Genomic DNA, 23,655 nt, shown 5'->3' with positions numbered 1-23,655 from the left:
ATTTGTCATCACGGCCAATGGCTGTGTGTAGTAGTTTCCATCATTTGATTGACTGATTGCTTCGATTGTATGACATTTTCTTTCCTTTTTCAACTTTGCAACTTTGAAAATAATATATGTATAATATATAAATATATATTTGAAGTTAAATTCGATAATTCAAACAAATTAATAATAAACAATAATTGTACCTTTTATTTTACCACTGGATTTTTATCTGAACTGAACAACACAACTGGTGTCACAAGTGGGGCAGAATTTATTACCCTTCTTCTCAGAAGACCAAGAATTCAACACTAGTTTTTTAAGGCATTAATTTAGTTTTCTGTCTCATATTTTGTGGACTACTTTTTGTCTGTTCATTTTTTTTCATTTGGTTATCTCTGTTTTTAATCATTGAAGACTTGCTACCTTGTGTTAAATTGAGGTTGATAGACTAATTCAACCATAAGTTAACAGGTTTGCCATCTTGTTTTGAAGGTCACAGATTTGCCATTATATTGTTGACAGTTCAGGTTTATAAACTTACCAGCATGTGTTAACTGTAGAGGTGTCAGCAGCAATGTACACAAATCCCACAATGCATTGGGATATGGTATCCATATTACACTTTTTGTCATCGTCCTCTTTGTCATTTCGAAAACCTTCAAAAAATATAAATAATTGAATAAAAAGTCAATCAGTTAATGGAACTGTAGATCAGACTGAAATACACAGGTCATAAGTAAAGGTTGAACTCCAAACTTTCAAACTTAAGGCTGTGTCTGTGTGACTCTGTAGAAAGGTATGAATGCCCATTTACCTTCTGACGTCAAACAGTAATTTTTGGCTACCATTAGTGTCAAATTGGTTAAAATTTTACTGTGATTCATCAAAGTTTCAAATAATTATCATTTACTTTATTTTTGGATTAAAAAAGTGAACATGTTATTGTCAGGCACTAAAATTAACTGTTAACATCATTTTGTAAGAATTTTTACTACAACATTATTGGTCATGAAAGTACCAAATACCCACCCTCATGCAGAGACAAGTAGCCAAGTTGGTCTTCCTAGGCTATGAGTACCCTATTTTCTAGTTTGTATACTTAAATGTCTTCAGTTAGGGAATAAAAGGTGAGATGATCATAAACACAGAAAATTATTTTCACACTCAAGACTTTAAATAGCTTTTTTTCAAATTCAGTGTAATTATATTCTTTTAAATTGTGTATTTACATTTAATTTCTGATCATTTAGGAGATATATATATATATAAATGTAGAGTATGTTAAGCTCTGCCTGCATCAATTGGTGACACATTAGCGAAGCCAGTAAACAAGTATTTGCGACCATCAAATCACCAATTGATGCCATCGGAGCTTAAAATACAATATTGTTATCTCCATTCTAATGAAACTGACAGAAAATGTAACACAGTGGTTTGATTCCACCAGTGTACTTTATCCGGATGATGAAAATCCCTAGTGTTTTTTATCCACCAACAGATATTCACTAGGTTTTTAAGTGTCCAGTGAAAAATATCTACCACACATCATTAGATTCTAGAGGGTCTTTTAAAGGGGAATTATATATAAAAAAAAAATGAGCATGGTATTTTTTGGCAGTATTTGCATTAATTACAACTTTCACTTTGTTTATATGTCATGTATGTAAAAAATGGACAATGTAATATAGTGTTTTTCATCTTAGGAATGTTCACACTAGTGTTTTGAACAAGGAATGATTACACCAGTGCTTTTGTTCCAGGAATGATAACACTAGTGCATTTGTACTAGGAATAACTGCATTCGTTATTTTGAACTGGGATTGTTTACATTAGTATTTTAGATCCACACATTAACAAAGTGTTAAAGTACTCATTTTGAACAAATGAAAAGATAACACAATAATTGAGGCTTTATAATATTGAATTAGATGTTTTTACAAAAAGTGAAAAAAAAAAAAATACCGAACTCTGATGAAAATCCAAAACAAAAAATCATGCAATCAAATCACAATTAAGCTCAAACACATCAAACAAATGGATACCATTGTCCAACTGTCACATTGCAAATTTAAGTACTAGAGAATTGTTCCATAATCCTTTTCATCCATTTCGAAAGTTGTATATTTTATGATGTTCGCTAACTTATTATAATATAGTCCTAGTTTTAACCCATTAATTGGTAAACAATAAACAAGTTTTATATAAACAAAACAACTGTATCAAGATCCACGCTTTTACATCCTATATTCTCTAGTGAAAAAAGTCAAAAATCAATACACAGTGGAATGAAATTACACTTACAAAAACAATGTCAACATATATATTTACAATCTGTCATACTATGTATCATTGTCTGTGCTTGAATTTATATTTTCATAAAAAAAATTGTGGCTTTATCTTATAAATCAAAATGAATGTTACAAATGATGTCACAATTCTGATTTTATCATGTTTTTATTACACTTACATGGACTGTAGTTTTATTTCTGTAGTGTGCATCTAATTTGTAATGTTTATTATTAATTTATACGGCATATGACTGCACTTTTAAATAACTGTCTACCAGGCATTATAAAAATCACCATAAAGTATATATTAAACATGTAACATGTTAATGATTGTTTTTTATTGAGAAGTTTTTTGTTTGTTCATGAACATTAATAATGTGTTAACTGTCAATATTTATAGTCTTTTTTTTTCTTCGCTGTGAATACCACTGTCACTCTAATATAATCAATTTAACTATTGTAAGTTTATTGTCTTAATTTTGTATGCCAATTCAGGGCTGCCAAGTCTCAAGCATTTAGCGTGAGACTCATGCATGTTCATGCTTTTTCTATTGTTTTTTCTCTTTGATCTTTTCAATTTTGGCCAAATCTCACGCTCTCTGCTTCATGAAAAGTTGGCAGAACTGTCAGTCTGTGCCATAACCAACACTTAGGCATTTAATGTAAATGTGTTTGTGCTAATAAATATTGTCCATTGTCTATTCTAACAAAATACAAGTTTAAGAAATCTGAATTGCCTTATCATCCAATATAACTTGGTAAAACCCTTTTATCAGAGAACACCAAAATAAGCCCCAAAATAGTTTATAAACAAAATGGAGTTATCTTTCTTTGCTATAAAATTTTGGGTGAACGTGAGCTAAATAGTATTTTGATTTTCATTACTCTGGCTTGTCTTTAAAGCTTATTACTATTTAACAGAATCAACCAATACTATCTACCAGTCTACCAAAAGGAGACTACAGCCATACATTAAGTGTCAAGTCGAACAGTTAAAGTTTTAGCCAGCTAGCCGGAGGCTATATCAGTGATCTTCAGTATCTAAATCTCCTGGTACTTGAGCTGGTACCAAAATTAGAATTTTGCCATCTTCCAAAGCTGTCGTGTAGTCCCGTCCTTCATGCTGGGAAATACTTGACCCAAGCGGATTCTTACAGCATATATCCTTGTTTTCTTTTCTTTGAAGGAACTTACAATTTCCTTTATTAAATACTATTAAATTAGGAAGCGACCATTAAACTTTTTTTTAAAAGGGGGTATTTTTCTGAGTCAGATTGATCATCAAAATAAATCTGAATAAATACGTATCAGGGCCAGTATATGGCATCAAAATTTAACACCGTACAAGGTTTGGGGAAAATTTGGCCTGATTCAGATTTTTTGTGCCACGGTGTCTACTTTATCAGACTGATGTTTCGGATAAACCAATCATGACCCCCCCCCCCCCCTCTAATTAGGGATCGGGCACCTCAGGCACCAAATAATCCACCTCTGTTGTCTCAATTGACTCAACAGACACAATTGTTACTTATTCAACATATAAAAAGACTCCGTCGCGACGTAATATTGTTAGGTTACATATCATGAGTGTATATATATATATATATATATCATAGTGCAAATTGAGAAGAATATAAAGAGTTATACTGAGACGAATTTACTTGTCACTAAACTCAAGATTTGTATCCAATCCATCCTTATATTTTATGATGTCTTGGTTGTTGTCTCATTGACTGATACCTATAAAATGGGGGATTTTACTAGCTTCGGAACCGTGGCTCTCAGTACCTTAATTATGATATTGTTTGACTATATGAAGACTATATATGGTCCGCAAATAGTCAAACATATCATGAGGACATTTATATATATAAGAGCTAAAGTTCCGCTGCTAGGGTTTACTCAAAGGTGGTTTCACTTTAAAAATCATACTGTTTTTATAAGAATTGATAACAACTAAACAAAAATAACATAATGTTCGGCTCTTTTAAATAGAATTTGAGTCAAGAATGATTGTGGTGATTAAGGGTAGAAAGGGATTGAAACAACAGACTTTCATGATCCTATTATACCTGTTCTTTTTGTAATACCACCGTGAATATGAATCGGTATCTAGATTTGACATTTAAAAAATTTTGAAAACTACTGCACTGAGATTCGCACTGGCCTTCACATGTTTTCACGGTCTACTATTTAAACTTTATTATAAAACCCGATACCGTTTTTTTTGTAAATGTTTGACACATATCGTACTTCTCATCGGAAAAGTATTTATAGCTCAAAAAAGTTCTATATTCAATACAGTGTCATTATATTCACAATGTAGTTTCACAGTTACTTTGAAAATTGTAGAATACATGTTGTCATTACATATCCCATTATGTTATGAAATTATGTATTTTTTGGCTAATAATTGACTAAATAGCATGATTTATACGTTTCGTAAGATCTTTTAATTTCTCACCAGAAGAGATTTTTGTTCTATCACTTATATATATATTATTATAGACCATTGAAATTTTTAACGTCTTTATAAAAGATTTTATTTATTTCAAACATTGGTATTAATATTTTTTTTTTAATTTTTGTAGAAGTGCAGTTGTAGGCTGAATAGCTTCTCTGAGAATAGATGCCTTGATCAGTGCCTAATCAGTTTGTAGAAATCTGAGATGAATTTATTTGAATAACTGATTTGTTTGGGTTTCCTTCATTGAGATAAAAACAGACAAAAAACAAAACAAAAACACAAAAAGACATCTTACGGCTTTGTTCATTGTCGAAGACCGTACGGTGATCTATAGTTGTTAATTTCTGTGTCATTTGGTCTCTTGTGAAGACTGTAAGTTGTCTCATTGGCAATCATATCATATCTTCTTTTTTATATATCTAACGGTCAATCTGATAAAATTTCAGATCCATCTTAAGTCGTCGTGTACAAGTGGCGATTTCGTACATATTTAACAGATCTTTTAACATGTAAATATATATTATACATGCATGTTATAACTTGACTCAGTTGTACTATACCAAAAAAAATGCACACATGCACAATTTAAAAGATTCATGTTGTAAGATGTACAAAATTTTGCCCAAAAATGGTTTTATCTTGTACAAAATTTGAAACTGAATTTAATTAAAACAAAAGCTCGGAATGTTTTTTCTTTAGAGCACAGTGATCACAAAGTTTCAAAAATGTTTATTATTGCTTCATGGTTTATGTTGGATGGCTCAACAATATGCCGAGCCTTTGATTAAACGGTTACACGAGAATCCTGCGGAATTAGATAAATTTTGAACAGTTATCCCCATTTTTTTTATTTTGATAAACAAAACAGAGCTTATAAATACAAATTAATGAAATAATGCAAAATGATGCCGTTGGAAAAAGTGTCCAAAGTTGTTGAAAGCAAGTTCTATCATGGTAGACATGGTAGATTGTGTATAGAGCTTGAGATGTTGTATATACAGTTGTCTATTGCCGAAGACTTTTTAAAAAAAGTCTATGTCATACAGCTACAGCACGAGTCTTGTAGGAAAACATAATCATGTGCATGCCCAAAGAAAATGTATATATGGTTTTAATTATATATACAAAATATTTATCAAAAGTGAGTTGTCAACAACGGGTTGGCCAATCTGGCCAATAAGTATAGCTTTTAATATGTTGAAAAGTTACACCAGTCGTGGAAATAAAAGGATGTCAGGGGTAAAAAAGTCAGTGCGACTTCAACCAAACAACATATTTGACAGATTAGAGGCCACAATACTGATGGTCTGTCACTTAACTAGATGAAAATGTGAAGCTTTAAGTTTAAGATCTTTAAGCAGAGAAGTTACTGGTTCGCGAAGTGGAAAGTAAGAATCCGAAAGATTTTTTTTAAATTTTTTGAAGATTGATTGTTCCCTAATTGCACCACTTTGAAGCCATAATCGCCGTATCGAGTCGACAAAAACTCATAGCAGTTTAATCCCGTCTCACAAGAAGGAAAGCAAGATACTTTTAATTTTTTTACAAATTTTGATATGAGCGTCACTGTTGAGTCTTATGTAGACGAAACGCGCGTCTGGCGTACTAAATTATAATCCTGGTACCTTTGATAACTAATTAAAGATCAAGTTATAGACTTTTAACAGGTCAAATGTTTTTAACATATTTCTATATACCGGTTATGAATAGATGGTGTTTGCACATGGTTTTTATTTACAATAAAAAAGTAAACACTCGATTTTAAATAGAAAAATAAGCTGTCAATATTGGATTAACATGACCAAACCTGAGAGGTATATACACATATGACATTTATATAAAAAAAATGCCGACGACGTTTATGAAACACATATTTTTCTGTAGAGTATTATTGCACCCGAATATTGAAATTTCTTATGATTTTCATCACTTTAAATCTGATTTGTCATTTCTTTCTATTTTTCTCCATATATGCTCACTACATTAATACAGAACAAGGTTTATACCAACGGGTGCGTCTTCAGGCGCGGATCCAGAGGGGGGGTTCCGGGGGTTGGAACCCCCCTTTTTTTTGGACGATCAATGCATTTGAATGGGGGCATGTAGTTGGAACCCCCCCCCCCCTTTGTCCTGGGTTAGGAACCCCCCCCTTTTTTAAAATGGCTGGATCCGCCCCTGGTCTTTTGATGTAAATTTTCATCTAGTAAATTCTATTGCAGATTCAACTATACATACATATTTATAATTCACATTATATACCATTCAAATAATAGATGCTCACTTCCCCAACAAATGGGATATTACGAAAGGGCTATCATGAGCAGTATATGAAACCAGGAACCTATATATTGACAGATATACTGTTCCCAGATGAAACAACAACGTAAATTGGTACTTATATTAGTCTCATTTGAGAGTATCATTCCTATAAAAACAATGTACACAATTCTAGATAAGAACAAATTGATGCGCATTTATGTTAACGGATCACAAAAACTGAAAAGAGGACTGTACATACCCGGTGAACATACAGTTGATTTTATTGCCTTCAGTAAACTGACAAATGGATGGACGACTCGTAGACCTGGCCATGAATATTCCGATGGACAGTCGGACATACTCCATTCTACACAAGACGACATTCTATCAACTTCGCTGAAGAAAAAAACATATGTCAGTTATAATGGCCTTTTTGTTTTGGTCATTTCCTTCAAATTTCCTCATTATTTTGATTTAATTATTACACAAGTACTTATAAAAACATAATATGTGGTATGATTGCAAATGATACAACTCCCCACAAGAGACCAAATGACATAGATATTACTAAATATAGGTCACCGTACGACCTTCAACGACGAACAAAGTCCATACCGCATAGTCAGCTATAAAAGGTCCCGAAATGAAAACTATTTAACAATTCAAACGAAAAATCTAACGGCTTAATTTATAAACAAAATAATGAACGAAAAACAAATGTGGCGGCAACCCTACACCTCACTTTTATATATGTATATATCATTTTCAATATGTTTTTATCTTGTCCGTTTCTGCTCTGAACACATCCTCGTTATGTCTGTTATGTCTTTATCACGTACTTGGTGGATATATATATAAATCAACTTTAATTATTAAATTGTCAAATCGTCAAAACATAAATCCCACTTACCGACAGTAGTCGTCCTTTTCGTCTTCTTTTGTGACGGCGTCCATAGTCGCATTTGCCATCTTCATGAAACACATTCTGGCAATGTAAAAATTGCATTGTGGCGCTGAAAGAAAAACAAATATATAGTTTAAAAAACTACGACACATGATGGTACTTATCGTACCTTATGGCACCGTGCAGCTAAGAAATACAGTTGAGATTATAAATATTTGACGGCGCAGTTGACTCATTTGGGGATATGAGAAACACAATATTGCATTGTGCCACTGACGGACTGAGGTGGCCGAATTTTGATAATTTTAGTGTTGTAAATATTGAACTATGATACAGAAATATAATAGGGATAATAGGGATTGTAAGTACTTATATAATTGATATGCATATATGATGTTTAGCATTGCACTGTAGAAATATATTATACCACGGTCACATGGCAAAATAAAAACAAAATTCATTATTGACACTATAGAAAGAATTTGTCGAATTGAAAGGGCATATATGTGGTGGATATTTGTTCCTCTTTTTAATTTTGCGTGTCTACCTTTTTAGGAACTTGTGTTCGTGGATTGATGTTTCACTAATATTTAAAATAATTTAACTTCTTTTGAAATTATTCACTCAACTTTATCATTCAGCATCTCCATAATTTATTGCCGCTTTTCTTCTAAAACAGGGGTCGACATAGAGGACATTACAATCAATGTCAAATGATTTCTTTAAGTATTCGGTGGTGCATTGCATTCCGCATTTTATTGACATATGATGGCGTTTCGTCAAAGAAGGAGAGAAGGAGTTTGTAGAAAAAGGCGATAACCTTGATCGAGGGGAGAGTTGTTAACAAAGAAAAATAAATCGAAGATAAGTGAGGTCAAGCGTACAGCATGCAGATACACAACAAACCGGGACCAGTGCATTGATTGTTGTTGTGTTTTCAAGATATTGTTGTTTTAATCGCAGTGTACCAATTTTGTGTGATTTCATGGTAATATAAATCAATACGACGAAAAAAAATAATAAGAGTACAAAAGTACTTCAAAGCGAACTATATGGTTTTTTTCGACAGTTGTCAAAGGCAGTACGCCCTGATGAAATATGTGTCTTTTTATGTTGTGATGAAACACTATTGTCTTAGGTAAGGGTTGAGGTTGGTACCTAACAAAACATGTAAACTCGCTGCATTTGTGTGTACCTGTCCTAAGTCAGGAACCTGGTGTTTAGTGGTTGTCGTTTGTTGATGTTCTCGTTTCTTTATATATATATATATATATATATATATATATATATATATATATATATATATATAGATTAGACCGTCGGTTAGGCAGCAACCATTTGATTTTCTGGGGGGGGGGGGGGGGGGGCTATGGTTTTTTTTTCGCCCGTGGCGAAAAACAATCTATTTTTTCGCGACAAGTCGAAAACAATTTTTTTCTTTCAATTTTAGCATTATAGTGGCAGCTGGGGGTGAAACAAACAATTTTTTTTTCTCAGAATCAAAAACAAATTATTTTTTTCTCCAAAAACTGGAAACAAACTTTTTTTTCCAAAAAAAAAAACATAGCCCCCCCCCCCCCCCCCCCCCCCCCCCCCCCCAGAAAATCAAATGGTTGCTGCCTTACCTCGTTTGAATGGTTTCACTCTAGTAAATTTTTGGGGCCCTTTAAATAGTTTACTGTTCGGTGTGAGCCAAGGCTCCGTATTGAAGACCGTACTTTGAACTATAATGGTTTACTTTTACAACTTTTGAGAGTTGTCTCGTTGGTATTCATACCATATCGTCTTATATCTACGTATTCTTGTTACAATCTATTTCATTTATTTCTGGTTGATAGTTGTCTCAGTAAAAATATTCTTATTTTTTTTAAAGTTTTATATCATATTTGAATGTGATATTTGATACAAGATCATATATTACCAATATTTCAATAGAACTGTTACAATAAGTACCAAGACATAATGTATTGCGAATTAAGAAAGCAGAATATTCTTAATAAACCGTGAAAAATAAGCAGAGTGGTAAGCCACTAAAGGTCAGTAAACTTTAAACACCATCCATCAAAGTTTACGGGTAATAGATTAACCACACCCATTGATAGAATAAGTGTCAATGAAAAGTAGTTATTACATTGTGTAATCACGTCCCACATTTTGACGTTCTCGTGACTTTGAGGTATTGCTTAACTCTCAATGGAAACCTTTTGGCCTTGTTATGTCCATTTAACTGAATTGTGTACATAATTAAACAGCGAAACTAGTGAACGTCTACATTGTGTGAAAAAAAGTCTTTAGAATTTGTGTTCAGATTTAATTGATCGTTCAAAACAATTTTACTATATAAACCTAATATATTTACCATTGGGATTTATAAAACTGGCATATTTAAAGATAATTTGTTTGAAGGACTTCAATGTTGATTCTGATATACATTATGAAAGAAAAGGGCACTGGTCATCGACTACATATAACTTTGATTATGAAAGCCGAGAACCCCCATCAATCCACTGTTATATAGTTTTGGTTATGAAGGACACGGACAATGGTCAAGCCACTTCAATCATTATGAAAGACACGGACAAAATAACCATAGCACTCCGTGACACCTAATTCTATCAAAAAAGATAGGGATAAGATATATCACAAGAATATATTCATTATTAGAACTTGATCCCAGTTGTGTCACACCAAAGTTTTTTTTTTCTGCAGACATTTATTTACTAACATTGCAAAGGTGTTTTAATGTATAAACCTTAGTAATAGTAGTCTAGTATAATTTTAATAAAGCTGCATGGGGAAATGTGCAGAATTTCTTCTCCAATAGAGCCAGAGACGTATATTAAATTAGCCCTTGTTAATTGTGTTCACTTTACAATTTGCTTTACACTTTTATGTTTTCTTATTTATGGATGGAGATTAAAAGGGGAGATTTAAAAATTCGATAAACCGGTTTAACCACACCACATTTCGCGACATACACCTGTATGATACAATTATGGATTGTTATAGAAGAGAAGCGAAAGTTACCAAGAATATAACCAAACTCATAAGTTGAAAACAAGCGTGCAAAGCCATGGCAGAAAACCGAAAACGACGATAAAAACACAAAACATACACAACACAGCAAAGAAAACTAAAGACTGAGCAACACTGGCGATGCCCGCCAAAAATCGGGACAACTTAGGTACCCGTCGTGTTGCTCATGTGAGTAAAAATTAACCCCGCTGATAATTCTTATCGGTAGGTCACACTCGAAGATAGCTTAGATGTTGTTTTTTTACTTGTGGGAAATGTGGTGTTGGAGACACATTTGTGAGTTTCTGTAAAATGTATTAATATTTGATTAGGCTAGGAGCGATTTTGAGCTTATACTATATAGGCACATTATTTATGTATGTGCCTGTCCCAAGTAGAGCCTGTAATTCAGTGGTTGTCGTTTGTTTATGTGTTACATATTTGTTTTTCGTTCATTTTTTTTACATAGATGAGGTCGTTAGTTTTCTCGTTTGAATTGTTTTACATTGTCTTATCGGGGCCTTTTATAGCTGACTAAGCGGTATGGGCTTTGCTTTGTTGAAGGCCGTACGGTAACCTATAGTTGTTAATGTCTGTGTCATTTTGGTCTTTTGTGGATAGTTGTCTCATTGGCAATCATACCACATCTTCTTTTTTATACATGTTTATTTTTAACGACAATATGTTGACTTTAAAATATCTATTTGTTTCTCTGTGTCGTTGAGTTGCTGTCGGATATCCATATATCTCCTTTTTATGCGTACTATGCACAATTGACACAAATTATTCAAGAACATTCATTGGATTGGGACATCTAATGTAAGTTGATGGTTCACATTAGCATTGAACTCCGTTAAATGCATGGCTACTTAACTCTTTCTTTTCATTATACCACAGTGATGAATGACCGGCCATCTAATCATCACAGAAATTCATAACACCTTGAAGATATAATGATGTCTACCAACAACTCGAGCTGGAGTTGAAAAATATGATTTTTTTTTCACTAATTAAAATACAATTTATTTGTCAAAAGTACAAATGTAAAATGTGGAGTACATGTCCGAGACAATAAAGCCAGCAACCAAACGACACAAATATACATTTCAGGCTTATTACATTCAAGTTACAATTTCTCAAATGAAAACTACATATAACAGTGTTGTTCGTCCGTATTATGTGGTTTATTGGCATAATAGTTCATTGAGCATCCTCAGGGTTCGATTTATATAGCAATACTACGCGTAAAGTATCATTTTAAATGTTACTGAATGGAAGGTAATTGTATATATATAGTTGAATAAGCGAAATATGAGATATTGGGTAGAAAACCGTATATCGCTATAAAGTGAGAAGTAACGGAATGTTTAGACATAGGGACATGTCTTGTCATGTAACCGTTTATAGGTTGCACTTTGTAAATACAGTTATTTCACAAACCACGCCTATTTCGGGAAAATCATACAATAGTCATAGTGTTTTTGTTTGGTGTACCTACTGGTTCCCAATTATAATCGCTATGTTTTATCTCATAGAAAAAGAACTTGAGAATTTTAATTACCAAAAAGTTCATTAATAATTTCACATGGATAGCGATCACATTCTAATCTGAGGAAGACCCAAAGTGAAAGGAAGGGTAGTAAAGATCTTGAAAATATGCCGTACAGCCCTAAGTTTTGACCTTTTAAAACAATAGTAGTGCATATGAAATTTCCATTTTAGGATATCTTTTTTTTATGAAAGGTCATAGGAAAAGGGACTCAGTTTTAGCCGTAAAAGCATAGTTTCTTTTGTGAAATTACATTGTCTATATTTAGCGGAATAAGTTAATGGATATTAGATATAGGGATATGACTTGTCATTGAGTCGTTTATCGCTTTAGAGTGATAAGTTCGAACTATTAGATTTTTTTTTTTTTTTTTTTTTTTTTTTTTTTTTTTTTTTTTTTATCTCATTGTTTGTATTGTATTATGAAAAAATTATTGATGTTGTAATGTTTATGCCCTTTGGGGCCCATAATTGGAAATAAAAATATCTTATCTTATCTTATCTTATCTTATAGGGCTGTGTCTCAGTTGCTCACAGGGCCGTTTATCGCTTTTGTGTGATAAGGTACGAAATGTAAGTTTTAAGGCTAGGCCTTGTTTTCGAGCAGCTTATCACAATGGCGTGATAGCTCTGTCTAGTCATGGAGCCGTTTATCACTTTAATAAAAGTGATGAAGTACTTTTAACATTAACGAAGAGGTCCATTTAAGCAATAAGATATGTATCCGACTTGAACAATATGACTAAGTGAGTTGTAGGTATCCTGCTGGATTAATATCAAAACAGGAGCCTCAAATGTTACTAAATATAATAAGATCGGCCAAATCTAGCATATTCTTCATTGCTATTTATATTTAGACGGAAACCAATCTTTTTCACCCAATTATGTTGACTGTCGTGGGTCTAACACCAAATAGATTAATTTTGACAAGAAAAGACAGTGGCATATCCACACACACAAGCACACACGTGCCAGACGACATAGAAATTGTGTTACGAAGTAACTTAATCTGACCTTTTAAACGGATCAGTTGAAATAAATAACTTCTGTTATTAACAAAGTCAATATGATTTGATTTAATTTTTGACGCATTGATTTGTATTAATAATGATAGTTTCACTGATTTTTTTCAATGTTTTGTAGGAAACAAATTTCAATTTATTCCGCTAATTACCAATAATATATACTTACAACTTTTGTTGGCGGCGTAGATAAGCTCATTAAGCTTGTTCGTAAATTGTTCCTTAATTTCAGACACTTCGTTCCCATTAGTTCGAGCAGGAGCAATAAAACAGCACAAAAGTATAAAAGTCCAAAGAGTATGATGTTGGGGTTGATGTGTCCCCATGATGGAAATGTGCCTGTCTGTCTTAGTGAAATCGACGGCACTGGGTTTTAAATAGCCGAACAAACCCGTTATATAGTCATAAGATATATTTACACGGGAGTTTAAATTTTCTATATTTACACTGATCCATGATTTTCAATCAATATAATTTGTCTTTCAGCCACTGGTTACGGATCATCGCATAGCTAGGACGAAAGGTGCTAACTTAACCGTAAAATAAGTGAAAGCATGAGGCATGGGGGCCGGAAACAATGGGTAAGGTTAATAAATAAATATAACGAATGGAATGTGTTCCAATTTTTTTGGGGTGAAATCCTTTAGTTTGTAGTTAAATTAGTATCTGCAGACATTTGTAATACAAGAGGGGGTGTACATAATCAAAAGAAAGGGATCAAATGATAGTTACGGGTCACAAATAGCTAGAACGACATATAATATAGTACGACCAAACATGCTTTTGTATCCTTAGATACAATTATTTTGCATAATTGGAGGCGACAAATTTGGTGGATATAATTCATAAAGAAGCTATAGAACGACATTGGTGTTACAAGATTGCAATGGAGTCTGCGAACTGTGGGTGGATAGAGTTCATATGGAAGCTAGTATACGACAATAATTTGATATCATAGGAATTTGCGATTGAGATTTACAGTAACACCGTTCAATCCTAAATTAAAAAAAACAATATTCTGAAGATCCGTACAGTGGCACATTGAAAGGTTAAGAGAACTGTTAAGCAAAACTAATCCGGAAAATGAAGACACGTGCTTTATAGATTTTAATATCATAATACACATTAGTTAACACAAACAAATCCGAAAAAAACACACATTAAAGACGTAGTTGAATATGAAAATAACATCTTCCCGTAGTCGAACAGTATGAGATAAATACGATGGAAAAGTTATCAGATAGTCTATGGTACAGATTCTTTATTATATTTTATTAGCTATTGACCATAGTTTTATTGTTAAGAAAGATGAAGACTCAGTCGACATTGCATCTGAAATTTTTAAACACAAACACCCGCCAGAAACTAAGGATCTAAGTTGCTCCGGAAGGGGAGGAGCTACACATGGTGTTGTCCATTCATGTACAAACCTGGTTATACGTATTGTTCGGTGGGTCACATTCTGGGAAGAGGGACTGGGATTATAGTGACGACAATTTAAACATATCCGTCGTCATAGGTGACATAAATTTTGACGATATTTCAAATTTTTACGAACTTTTTGTATGCATTTAGAATAGTGCAACTCAAGCTTTGATGGCAAAATCAGGGTTTTAGCTGTAAATTGAATAGATGGTTAATCAAAGCTTTAACCACACAATGGAAAATTGATCTAGAAAGGTTTAACTGTTTTGCTTATGGTCCTTTTGGTTTTGCGGCAATGCTCTGTCTTTAGCACAAATGATATTAGAATGAAATTCAAAACAGTGTAGCTGTGGCCATTGATTGACACATTAAAATCATCCATTGACTGGGACAATTTAGGTGAACGTTTGTATGTAACGACCAATGCTCACTATGTACTTTTTAAAGACACTTAAACTATGGGGTCACCAAAGGTTCTCAACACCTAAATAAAGTAATTCGAAAAATTAATCAGAAAAAACACGATATTTTGATTTATATCAATTATATAAATCAAAACACAAAGGTTATTCCTGATTAATTTTTCGAATTATTTTATAATTAAAGGCGTTAAGAAACCTTTGGTGACCCCACAGTTTAAATGTCTATCGTAGGTACGTCGTGAACAGTGGTCGTTACAGACAAACGTTCACCTAAATTGTCCCAGTCAATGGATGAATTTAATGTGTCAATCAATGGCCACAGCCACACTGTTTTGAATTTCATTCTATTAGTTATTTGAACTTATTTCTGAAACACGTTTGTCAATTTGTACTCTCTTTATCGACAGCAAATAAACAAAACAAACGAAAAACATCTGAAAAAATAAAAAATGAATAAACAAAACTAGTCCAACATAAGTTGTCAACATGTTCGAATGTTGCTTACTTCTAGTTATAAACCCGGTCCAGTGAAACCTATACGTATCTGTTGAGTCATAGAACAAATCAGATACTCATATCTCACATTTAAAGATGTTAATTCCTTTGTCTTGGTTTCATTAAATGTCTGCCTCATGATCCAAGACTAATACAAGTCATAAGTATTAGATTTTTAGCGATTTGTAATAGGGAAAACCATTAGATAGGGGATATCCATCCATGACACAAACATCATTACATGCACCGCAAACAAAATGGCCTAAAGTTGACAAAATGATGTGGCACACATAAGGGAAGTTATCTCCAGAACAAATATATCATAACTTAAATACTTAACAGCATACAACTCAGGCACTGGGAAACATCATGCTACGGCCTACACAGAACACGAGAGACAAACTCTGTGAATATATAAGTGTTTATGTCATAAAAGGTTACGCATTTTTAACCAAATAAGTTTCGTGTTTCTAGTTGGAAAAAAAGTGTCATTGCATGCAAACGACAATTAAAAAGAACTAAAAATTACTTAAGTTCCATAGAAGACTGAGTCAATCAAAATATATTTTGTATTTTTTTTTATTTTTTTTTTGTAAAAATAAATGGGATTATTTTTTTTTATAAATCAGCTTAAAAAAACAGACTTCACAAAATATACTTTTAGTCCTAGTACAACCGGCCATAATGGTTAAACGCCCAAACCATATGTCAACAGAACCGGTCTTATAGACAAACACCAAATTAAATTATGTGACAACCCGAAATCTGAAAGGAGCTCAGTTATGATGTAAACAAATTATGCATAGACATCTAAAAATCTAAAGCAAAACCTAAAATTTCTAACTTTTTCTTTCTTGATTTTTTTTTCAAACTGCCCTATTTTTGTCATTAATTGGAACATTACCTCATTGCGGCGGAATTTTAAAGAAAACAGAGAACACATACATTTGAAAAGTCGTGATAAACTACAATGCATAAGTATGCCGATACTATTTATGTATTTAATCTTTTACAATTTAACTCACATGACCGTTTCAGTTCAAGTATTATACTGAGCGGACTTAAACGCATCAAAAATATGAAATATATTTTTTTAATTTGTAGTACTGTTTAATACCACTGTATATATTACTTCGGAGGATGCAATACATAATTTGCAATTATAGTTATTAAAAAAGTCACAATTATATTGAAATCAAAGCCAAAAAGATATTCTGTTAAAATAAAACATACTAGTAGAATTGTGTTTAAAAAGTTGCATCACTATGGAGTTTCAGTATACATAGTACTTTTGAGGACAAAATATAGAACTTTGAATTTGTAAGAATAAAAATGATTCAATGAATATATGAAAAACTATTTTAAAACGTTCATGAATCTCTTTGTATCCGATATTTGATTTTGTAGAACATCCACCTATGCGTTTGAGAGAGAATTGTATGGTTATAGTAAAAACTGACAAATTATAATAGAAATTAGCTTAATATTGAAATTGTATTAACCTTTCACATGAGGTTATTGCCAGTCTATATGGTGGTGTAGATGCTATTGATTAGCTTATATAACTTTTTTTAGGGAGTCACGTGCATGTTGAGTGACCGCATTATGAATTTAAAAGTTAGTATATATGAACTGGAAATATAGGACCAAGTTGATGTGGTCATGTTTCATAAATGCATTTACGGCTGTATTTATTAACTAGCTCATAAATAAAATTTCCCTTCGTCTAGCCTTCTTACTCTATATAAACACTATAGTTGACCTAGTACTTAGTGTAAATGATTTTTTTTGAACGAATACCATCTATACCATTCCACAGACCTAACAAAAATCAAAAGTTTAATCTAGCAGTATTCAGAAAAACGTGAACACACTATTCATAACTTATTTAATTAAATGTATGAATGTTATATATATGTATATTCGAATATCACGTTTCGATAATAATTTAGATATTAATAAAAGGATTACTAATATGTCTATATTTAAGAAAGGATATAACATGCTAGTTCTCGCAAAGCGTTTTGTGTTTGCACCTGCAGACAAAGCATTTAACAAGGTGGTGGTGGTGGTAGGACTACTCGGAAGTTTTATATATTTTCTACTGCCAAAGCCGTGCGCACCTCAACACAATTCAAATAGTAGACAATCATATCATTACTACATTTCAGCCTAAGGCCTTCTCAGAAAAATTGGAAATCCTAATCATGCATGTGCAACCTATACTATATACTAGTTTTCTGTAATATAGCATACAATTTGGTTATTATTTTTTTAGTGTAAAGAGCTATTTAGATGTTTAAGATAAATTGCATGTTTTTCGTGGGCAGTTTTATTTGGTTAACAGTTGTGACTGTCGACTCTCTGTTCCCCACTTCCACATAACCCCAATATACAACATTGGTTTTTTTCAACAAGAGGACAAACAAGACATCGTAAAGCAGATTTATTTTCCGCAACTTATGCCTCGTTCACACCTACATTTAGTTCGAATTGAATTAGTTAATGCGAGTCGAATTCGAATTACGTGTGAACTCAGCATCATATAAAGTCTTCTTATGCTATGAAAAAGGTAAACACTCTTAGGATTAAACGCCTTTTTCAAGGAATTTATTCTTATATGTACATCTATTGACGTTTAGGCAACTAAGTTCATCGACATATTGTGGATATTCATATTGGCACACATGGTGCCCCTTTAACAGCAAACTTGATATCTGTTTAATTCATCAGTTTAGGATTAAACTCACTAAAGATCAGCCTAAATTTATACTTACTGATAAATTTTAAAAAAACACTTATCGTTACCATGATAGAATTGTTCCTTAAAGTAAGCAATCATTATCTAATCAAAATGCAGAAATTTACGCAAGTGAACTACTTTTGGAAACATACAAAATTGAAAACAGAAAGATTGCTTCATCGTAGCGAAATAACCATCAGGCGCTGTATAAATGAGAGGTTTAGAAGGTGACACGATTGCAACTTACTCTTAAAATGTCAAAGTTTCACCACTCCTCCGGTAAGAATGGTCGGATCAAAATGATGGTATCATATGGTCAACTACACAGCATGGCAAACATAAAAAAGTATGAGAACTTGTTGTAAAGTTGTCTCAGAGGAGTTGCATTCATAAGGTGACATATTTACAAAATCCAACGAATGGTCAAAGTCTTACAACTTCCGTATAAATGATTTATTCAGATAAAAAAGAAGGTAGTATAATAGGTCAACTACACATGATGCATGGCAACCATTGCTAACAAATGTGAGTGGTTTCTGTAAAACTGTCTCAAGAGTATTTGTGTTGACACAATTACAAATCTAAAAAAAATCCCATTACTCCGGTAAAAATTGTCGGTATTATTTGGACTGTATAATATAGTGAGCTACGCAAAATGGAACTATACAACCAAGTATTAGATATTTCTGTTAAAACTCTAAAACTGTCAAATAGGAAGTCGCAAAGTGTACTAGTAATTGTCACAAAACTCCGATCAATAGTCAGATCACATAACTCAAGCACAAAATGTTCGGATCAAATTGACCAATACAGTCGATGGCAACCAATATTACCAAGCATGGAGGCTTTCTGTAAAACAGTCTACGGAGACCTACAGTTGTTAATTTCTGTGTCATCTTGGTCTCTTGTGAAGAGTTGTCTCATTGGCAATCATACTAACTCTTCTTTTTTTATAAGATAAGTTGATTAGTTGCGTTTTGTTATACAAGGTGTTATTGTCACAATACTAAAATATTGTCACAGTGAAAACTCCATATCCTGTAAAAGTAGTCGAATCAAATTTGTGGTACAATATCTTGAACCACACATGTTGACAAAAAATCCTACTGAGTATAATAGCTTTCTAAGCACAGGACAGAGGCGGATTTATGGGTGGTGGCAGGGGGCCCGCCCCCTTTGTTGGAAAAGTTTGTTTGATAATACAGGGAGTAACTGAATCACAGCTGGAGCGGGCCCCTCTTAGGCATTCAGTGCCCCCCCCCCCCCCCCCCCCCCCACACACACACAGTAATTAACATTTCTGGATCCGTCACTGCTGGACTCAGATAAATTGCATTCCCAAAGACTTTAAGTGTCAATGTAACACTGCTAATAGGATGTTCAAAGTCCAATGACTCTCATACAATTGTCCAATCGAGCTGACGATACAGTACGGTCGAGGTAATGTGACGACGAACAATCCTACTAATTATAAACTTGCTATATCAGAAACGATCTCGGAGTATTTGTGTTTTGGACGGGCGGACGGAGACCACCACGATATCCTTTACGGTGCAAAGCGTGGTGGAATTGTTTGGTCTTTTTTTATATCTGGATATTTCTGTTTCTTACGGCCTGCCCTCTATACAAAAACGTACCTCAAAAGACCATTTTTCTCTTTGTGTGACTTTTTTTTTGGACGTACGGTAATGTTTTTATGACCCTTAATTCGGTGTGTATATATCTTTCCCCGATATGTTCGTTATGACAGTGTCTTAAGAGAAATTTTAGATTTCAATGAACGTGATCTTTGTGTAAATCATGAATTTAATGCAGGGATTTCATTACCACAAACTACTAAAAATCTGACCAAATTCTTTCATTGACACAAAGATATTGTTTGGAAGTTAGGTTATACCTGTAAAAATCTATATAAAAAAACATAATTTTCGGTAATTTTGTTTATATAGCATGCAAACTTTAAAATATGTTTTTTTTAATCGATTTTTACAGGTACAGCCTCACTTCCAAACAATATATTTATATGTGGTTCACGAAAATGATGTCAATGTTGTGACTTCGATAAGAGAGCATTAAGATTTGTGTATGACGACTACTTATCATTCTCTGAAACTCTTCTTCAGAACGCAAAGGTTCCAACCCTACAAGTAAGACGCACCAGGACAATGGCACTTGAGACTTATAAAATTTTAAATAATTTGGCTCCTGTATGTTTACAAAATTTACTTCAAATTAAACACACTAAATATTCTTTTAGATACAGTAATATTTTGGAAATACCACAGGTAAGAACTACCTCATATGGAAAAAAATCTTTTAGTTTTAAATTTGCTGCTGCTTCTTTGTGGAATAGCTTACCAGACCATTTCAGGACTGTTAACAGCTTCTCACATTTTAAGAGTCCTGTTCAGTCCTGGAGTGGAACAGAATGTTTTTGCTCTGCCTGTAGATAATTTGTGTTACAATATTTTATGCTTTTTATGCTGCATTTACAGCTTGCATTGCAACTGAAATTTTGTTTTTTACATTTTAAAAATTCGAAAGATTTGAAATTTTTACTTTATAAATCATAAATTTAAAAAAAAAAATTTTAAACTGCAATTTATTATATTAACTCCAAATGGTTAAAAAATATTCTCGAATCATGATTATTTCCCCTGGAAGAAATATAACAGTATATATATTCTTTACGGAATAGAGGGTGTATAATATTTGTTCTAACAAGAACATAACATATATCATAGCACTGCTTATAATAAAGTTTCCAGAGGATTTTTTTTTTGTTTGCAGCACACTTCTGCATTCATAATAAGAGGTATCATACTAACTGTATTCACTGTGAAATAAACTTATAGTAATCATGAAAACTTCAGTTTGATAGACGATTTATGCCATGTTGACTTACCGGTATTTGTAGGTCTTGTTGTTCTGCACATGTTTTGCTGTTTACAGTTTTTCAATTTATCATCATTTTTGTAATTTACTTCTATGTTCTTATTTAGCAACCAAAACCTTGTTATTGATGACTCAAATACCTGGATACGATATTCAAAGTAGATTCCCTGAGAAACATTCAGGTAAAGTGTGGTTACATTTTCCCCAGTAGTTTGAGAGATTTTTTTTTAATAAATTTACGACAATGATGGACACCCAGTCATTGTAATAGCTGAAAAAGAGGGACGAAAGATACCAAAGGGACAGTCAAACTCATAAATCTAAAACAAACTGACAACGCCATGGGTAACCAGGTGCTCCGCAGGGCGCAGCTTTATACGACCGCAGAGGTCGAACCCTGAACAGTTGGGGCAAGTATGGACAAAACATTCAAGCATGATACAGCTCTGAATTTGGATTGTGATCAAATTTTTGACATTACATGGTTTTTTTTTACACAAAACAAATGCCAAGATTTTACAAATCAATTAAAGATTTCTTCTTCAAACTTTTTAAATCTAAAATTAAATAGTTGACACAGCATAGGTTTCTGACACAGAATGAATGTGGTCTAATGAACTTAAAAGGTTTTTTTTGCCTTTGAGCAAATCACTATGCTGTTGAATATTAATCCTCTCAAAAAAATGTTTGAAGAAATTTTCTTTTTATTTATGAAATCTGAAATGAGAAAAATTTAACCCCCCCCTTTTTTTTCACATCCCCGTTTCCCTTTTTCAAAACTGATATCAATTCAAATTTCTAATGGAGTTTGCAACAATAACTACTCATTTAAATACATCATAAAATATTAAGATGTAAAAAACTGCTTGTTATCACTGAATGGTAAAGATTATTTAAATTTATCAGTTGGTAGTAAAAAGTGTATATACATTGTATATTGTATATAACAAAGATTTAAGTTGATTCTGGACAAAGAAAGATAACTCCAATTAAAAAAAATTCTTGCTATTGCACAAATAGGATATTTCTTGCTTACTATTCTGGACAAAGAAAGATAACTCTAATTAAAAAAAAATTTGCTATTTCACAATATTGTGCAATTAGATATTTCTTGCCATTGCACAATACTGTGCAATTGAAAAGACTTGCTATTGCACAATACTTAATATAATAATTTTAGATCCTGATTTGGACCAACTTGAAAACTGGGCCCATAATCAAAAATCTAAGTACATGTTTAGATTCAGCATATCAAAGAGGCCCAAGAATTCAATTTTTGTTAAAATCAAACTTAGTTTAATTTTGGACCCTTTGGACTTTAATGTAGAATTTGAAATTTGAAAACAGGACCAAAAATGAAGAATCTACATACACAGTTAGATTTGGCATATCAAAGAACCCCAAGGATTCAATTTTTGATGAAATCAAACAAAGTTTAATTTTGGACCCTTTGGACCTTAATGTAGACCAATTTGAAAACTGGACCAAAAAAACTTCAATAATCAAGAATCTAAGTACATTTTTAGATTCAACATATCAAAGAACCCAACCGATTCATTTTTTGTCAAAATCAAACTAAGTTTAATTTTGGACCCTTTGGACCTTAATGTAGACCAATTTGAAAACGGGACCAAAAGTTGAGAATCTACATATACAGTTAGATTCGGCATATCAAAGAACCCCAATTATTCAATTTTGATGAAATCAAACAAAGTTTAATTTTGGACCCTTTGGGCCCCTTTTTCCTAAACTGTTGGGACCAAAACTCCCAAAATCAATACCAACCTTCCTTTTATGGTCATAAGCCTTGTGTTTAAATTTCATAGATTTGTATTTACTTATACTAACATTATAGTGCGAAAACCAAGAAAAATGCTTATTTGGGTCCCTTTTTGGCCCCTAATTCCTAATCTGTTGGGTCCTAAACTCCCAAAATAAATACCAACCTTCCTTTTGTGGTCATAAACATTGTGTTTAAATTTCATAGATTTCCATTTACTTAACCTAAGGTTATTGTGCAAAAACCAAGAAAAATGCTTATTTGGGCCCTTTATTGGCCCCTTATTCCTAAACTATTGAAACCAAAACTCCCAAAATCAATCCCAATCTTTCTTTTGTGGTCATAAACCTTGTGTCAAAATTTCATAGATTTCTATTAACTTAAACTAAAGTTATGGTGCGAAA

General features: G+C 32.7%; 1 protein-coding gene across 2 annotated transcripts in view; it reads right to left on the bottom strand.

Moving 5' to 3' along the window:
- LOC143073431 (uncharacterized) overlaps positions 1–13,852 on the bottom strand; it is a 100,350-nt gene extending 86,498 nt beyond the window's left edge. Inside the window, exons 1-4 of one of the 2 annotated variants that reach the window (XM_076248976.1) lie at positions 13,661–13,852; positions 7,913–8,015; positions 7,262–7,398; positions 530–644 (exon numbers count right to left, since the gene is read on the bottom strand). In XM_076248976.1, the coding sequence (XP_076105091.1) occupies positions 530–644; positions 7,262–7,398; positions 7,913–8,015; positions 13,661–13,817 (512 nt within the window). In that variant the 5' untranslated portion in view covers positions 13,818–13,852. The remainder of the gene's footprint in view (positions 1–529; positions 645–7,261; positions 7,399–7,912; positions 8,016–13,660) is intronic. The other variant, XM_076248978.1, reaches the window with a different exon arrangement.
- Positions 13,853–23,655: the final 9,803 nt, after the last annotated feature.

This window comes from Mytilus galloprovincialis, chromosome 4 (assembly GCF_965363235.1).
Source record: "Mytilus galloprovincialis chromosome 4, xbMytGall1.hap1.1, whole genome shotgun sequence".
NCBI lineage: Eukaryota > Metazoa > Mollusca > Bivalvia > Mytilida > Mytilidae > Mytilus > Mytilus galloprovincialis.
This window is presented reverse-complemented; position numbering and strand designations above follow the sequence as displayed.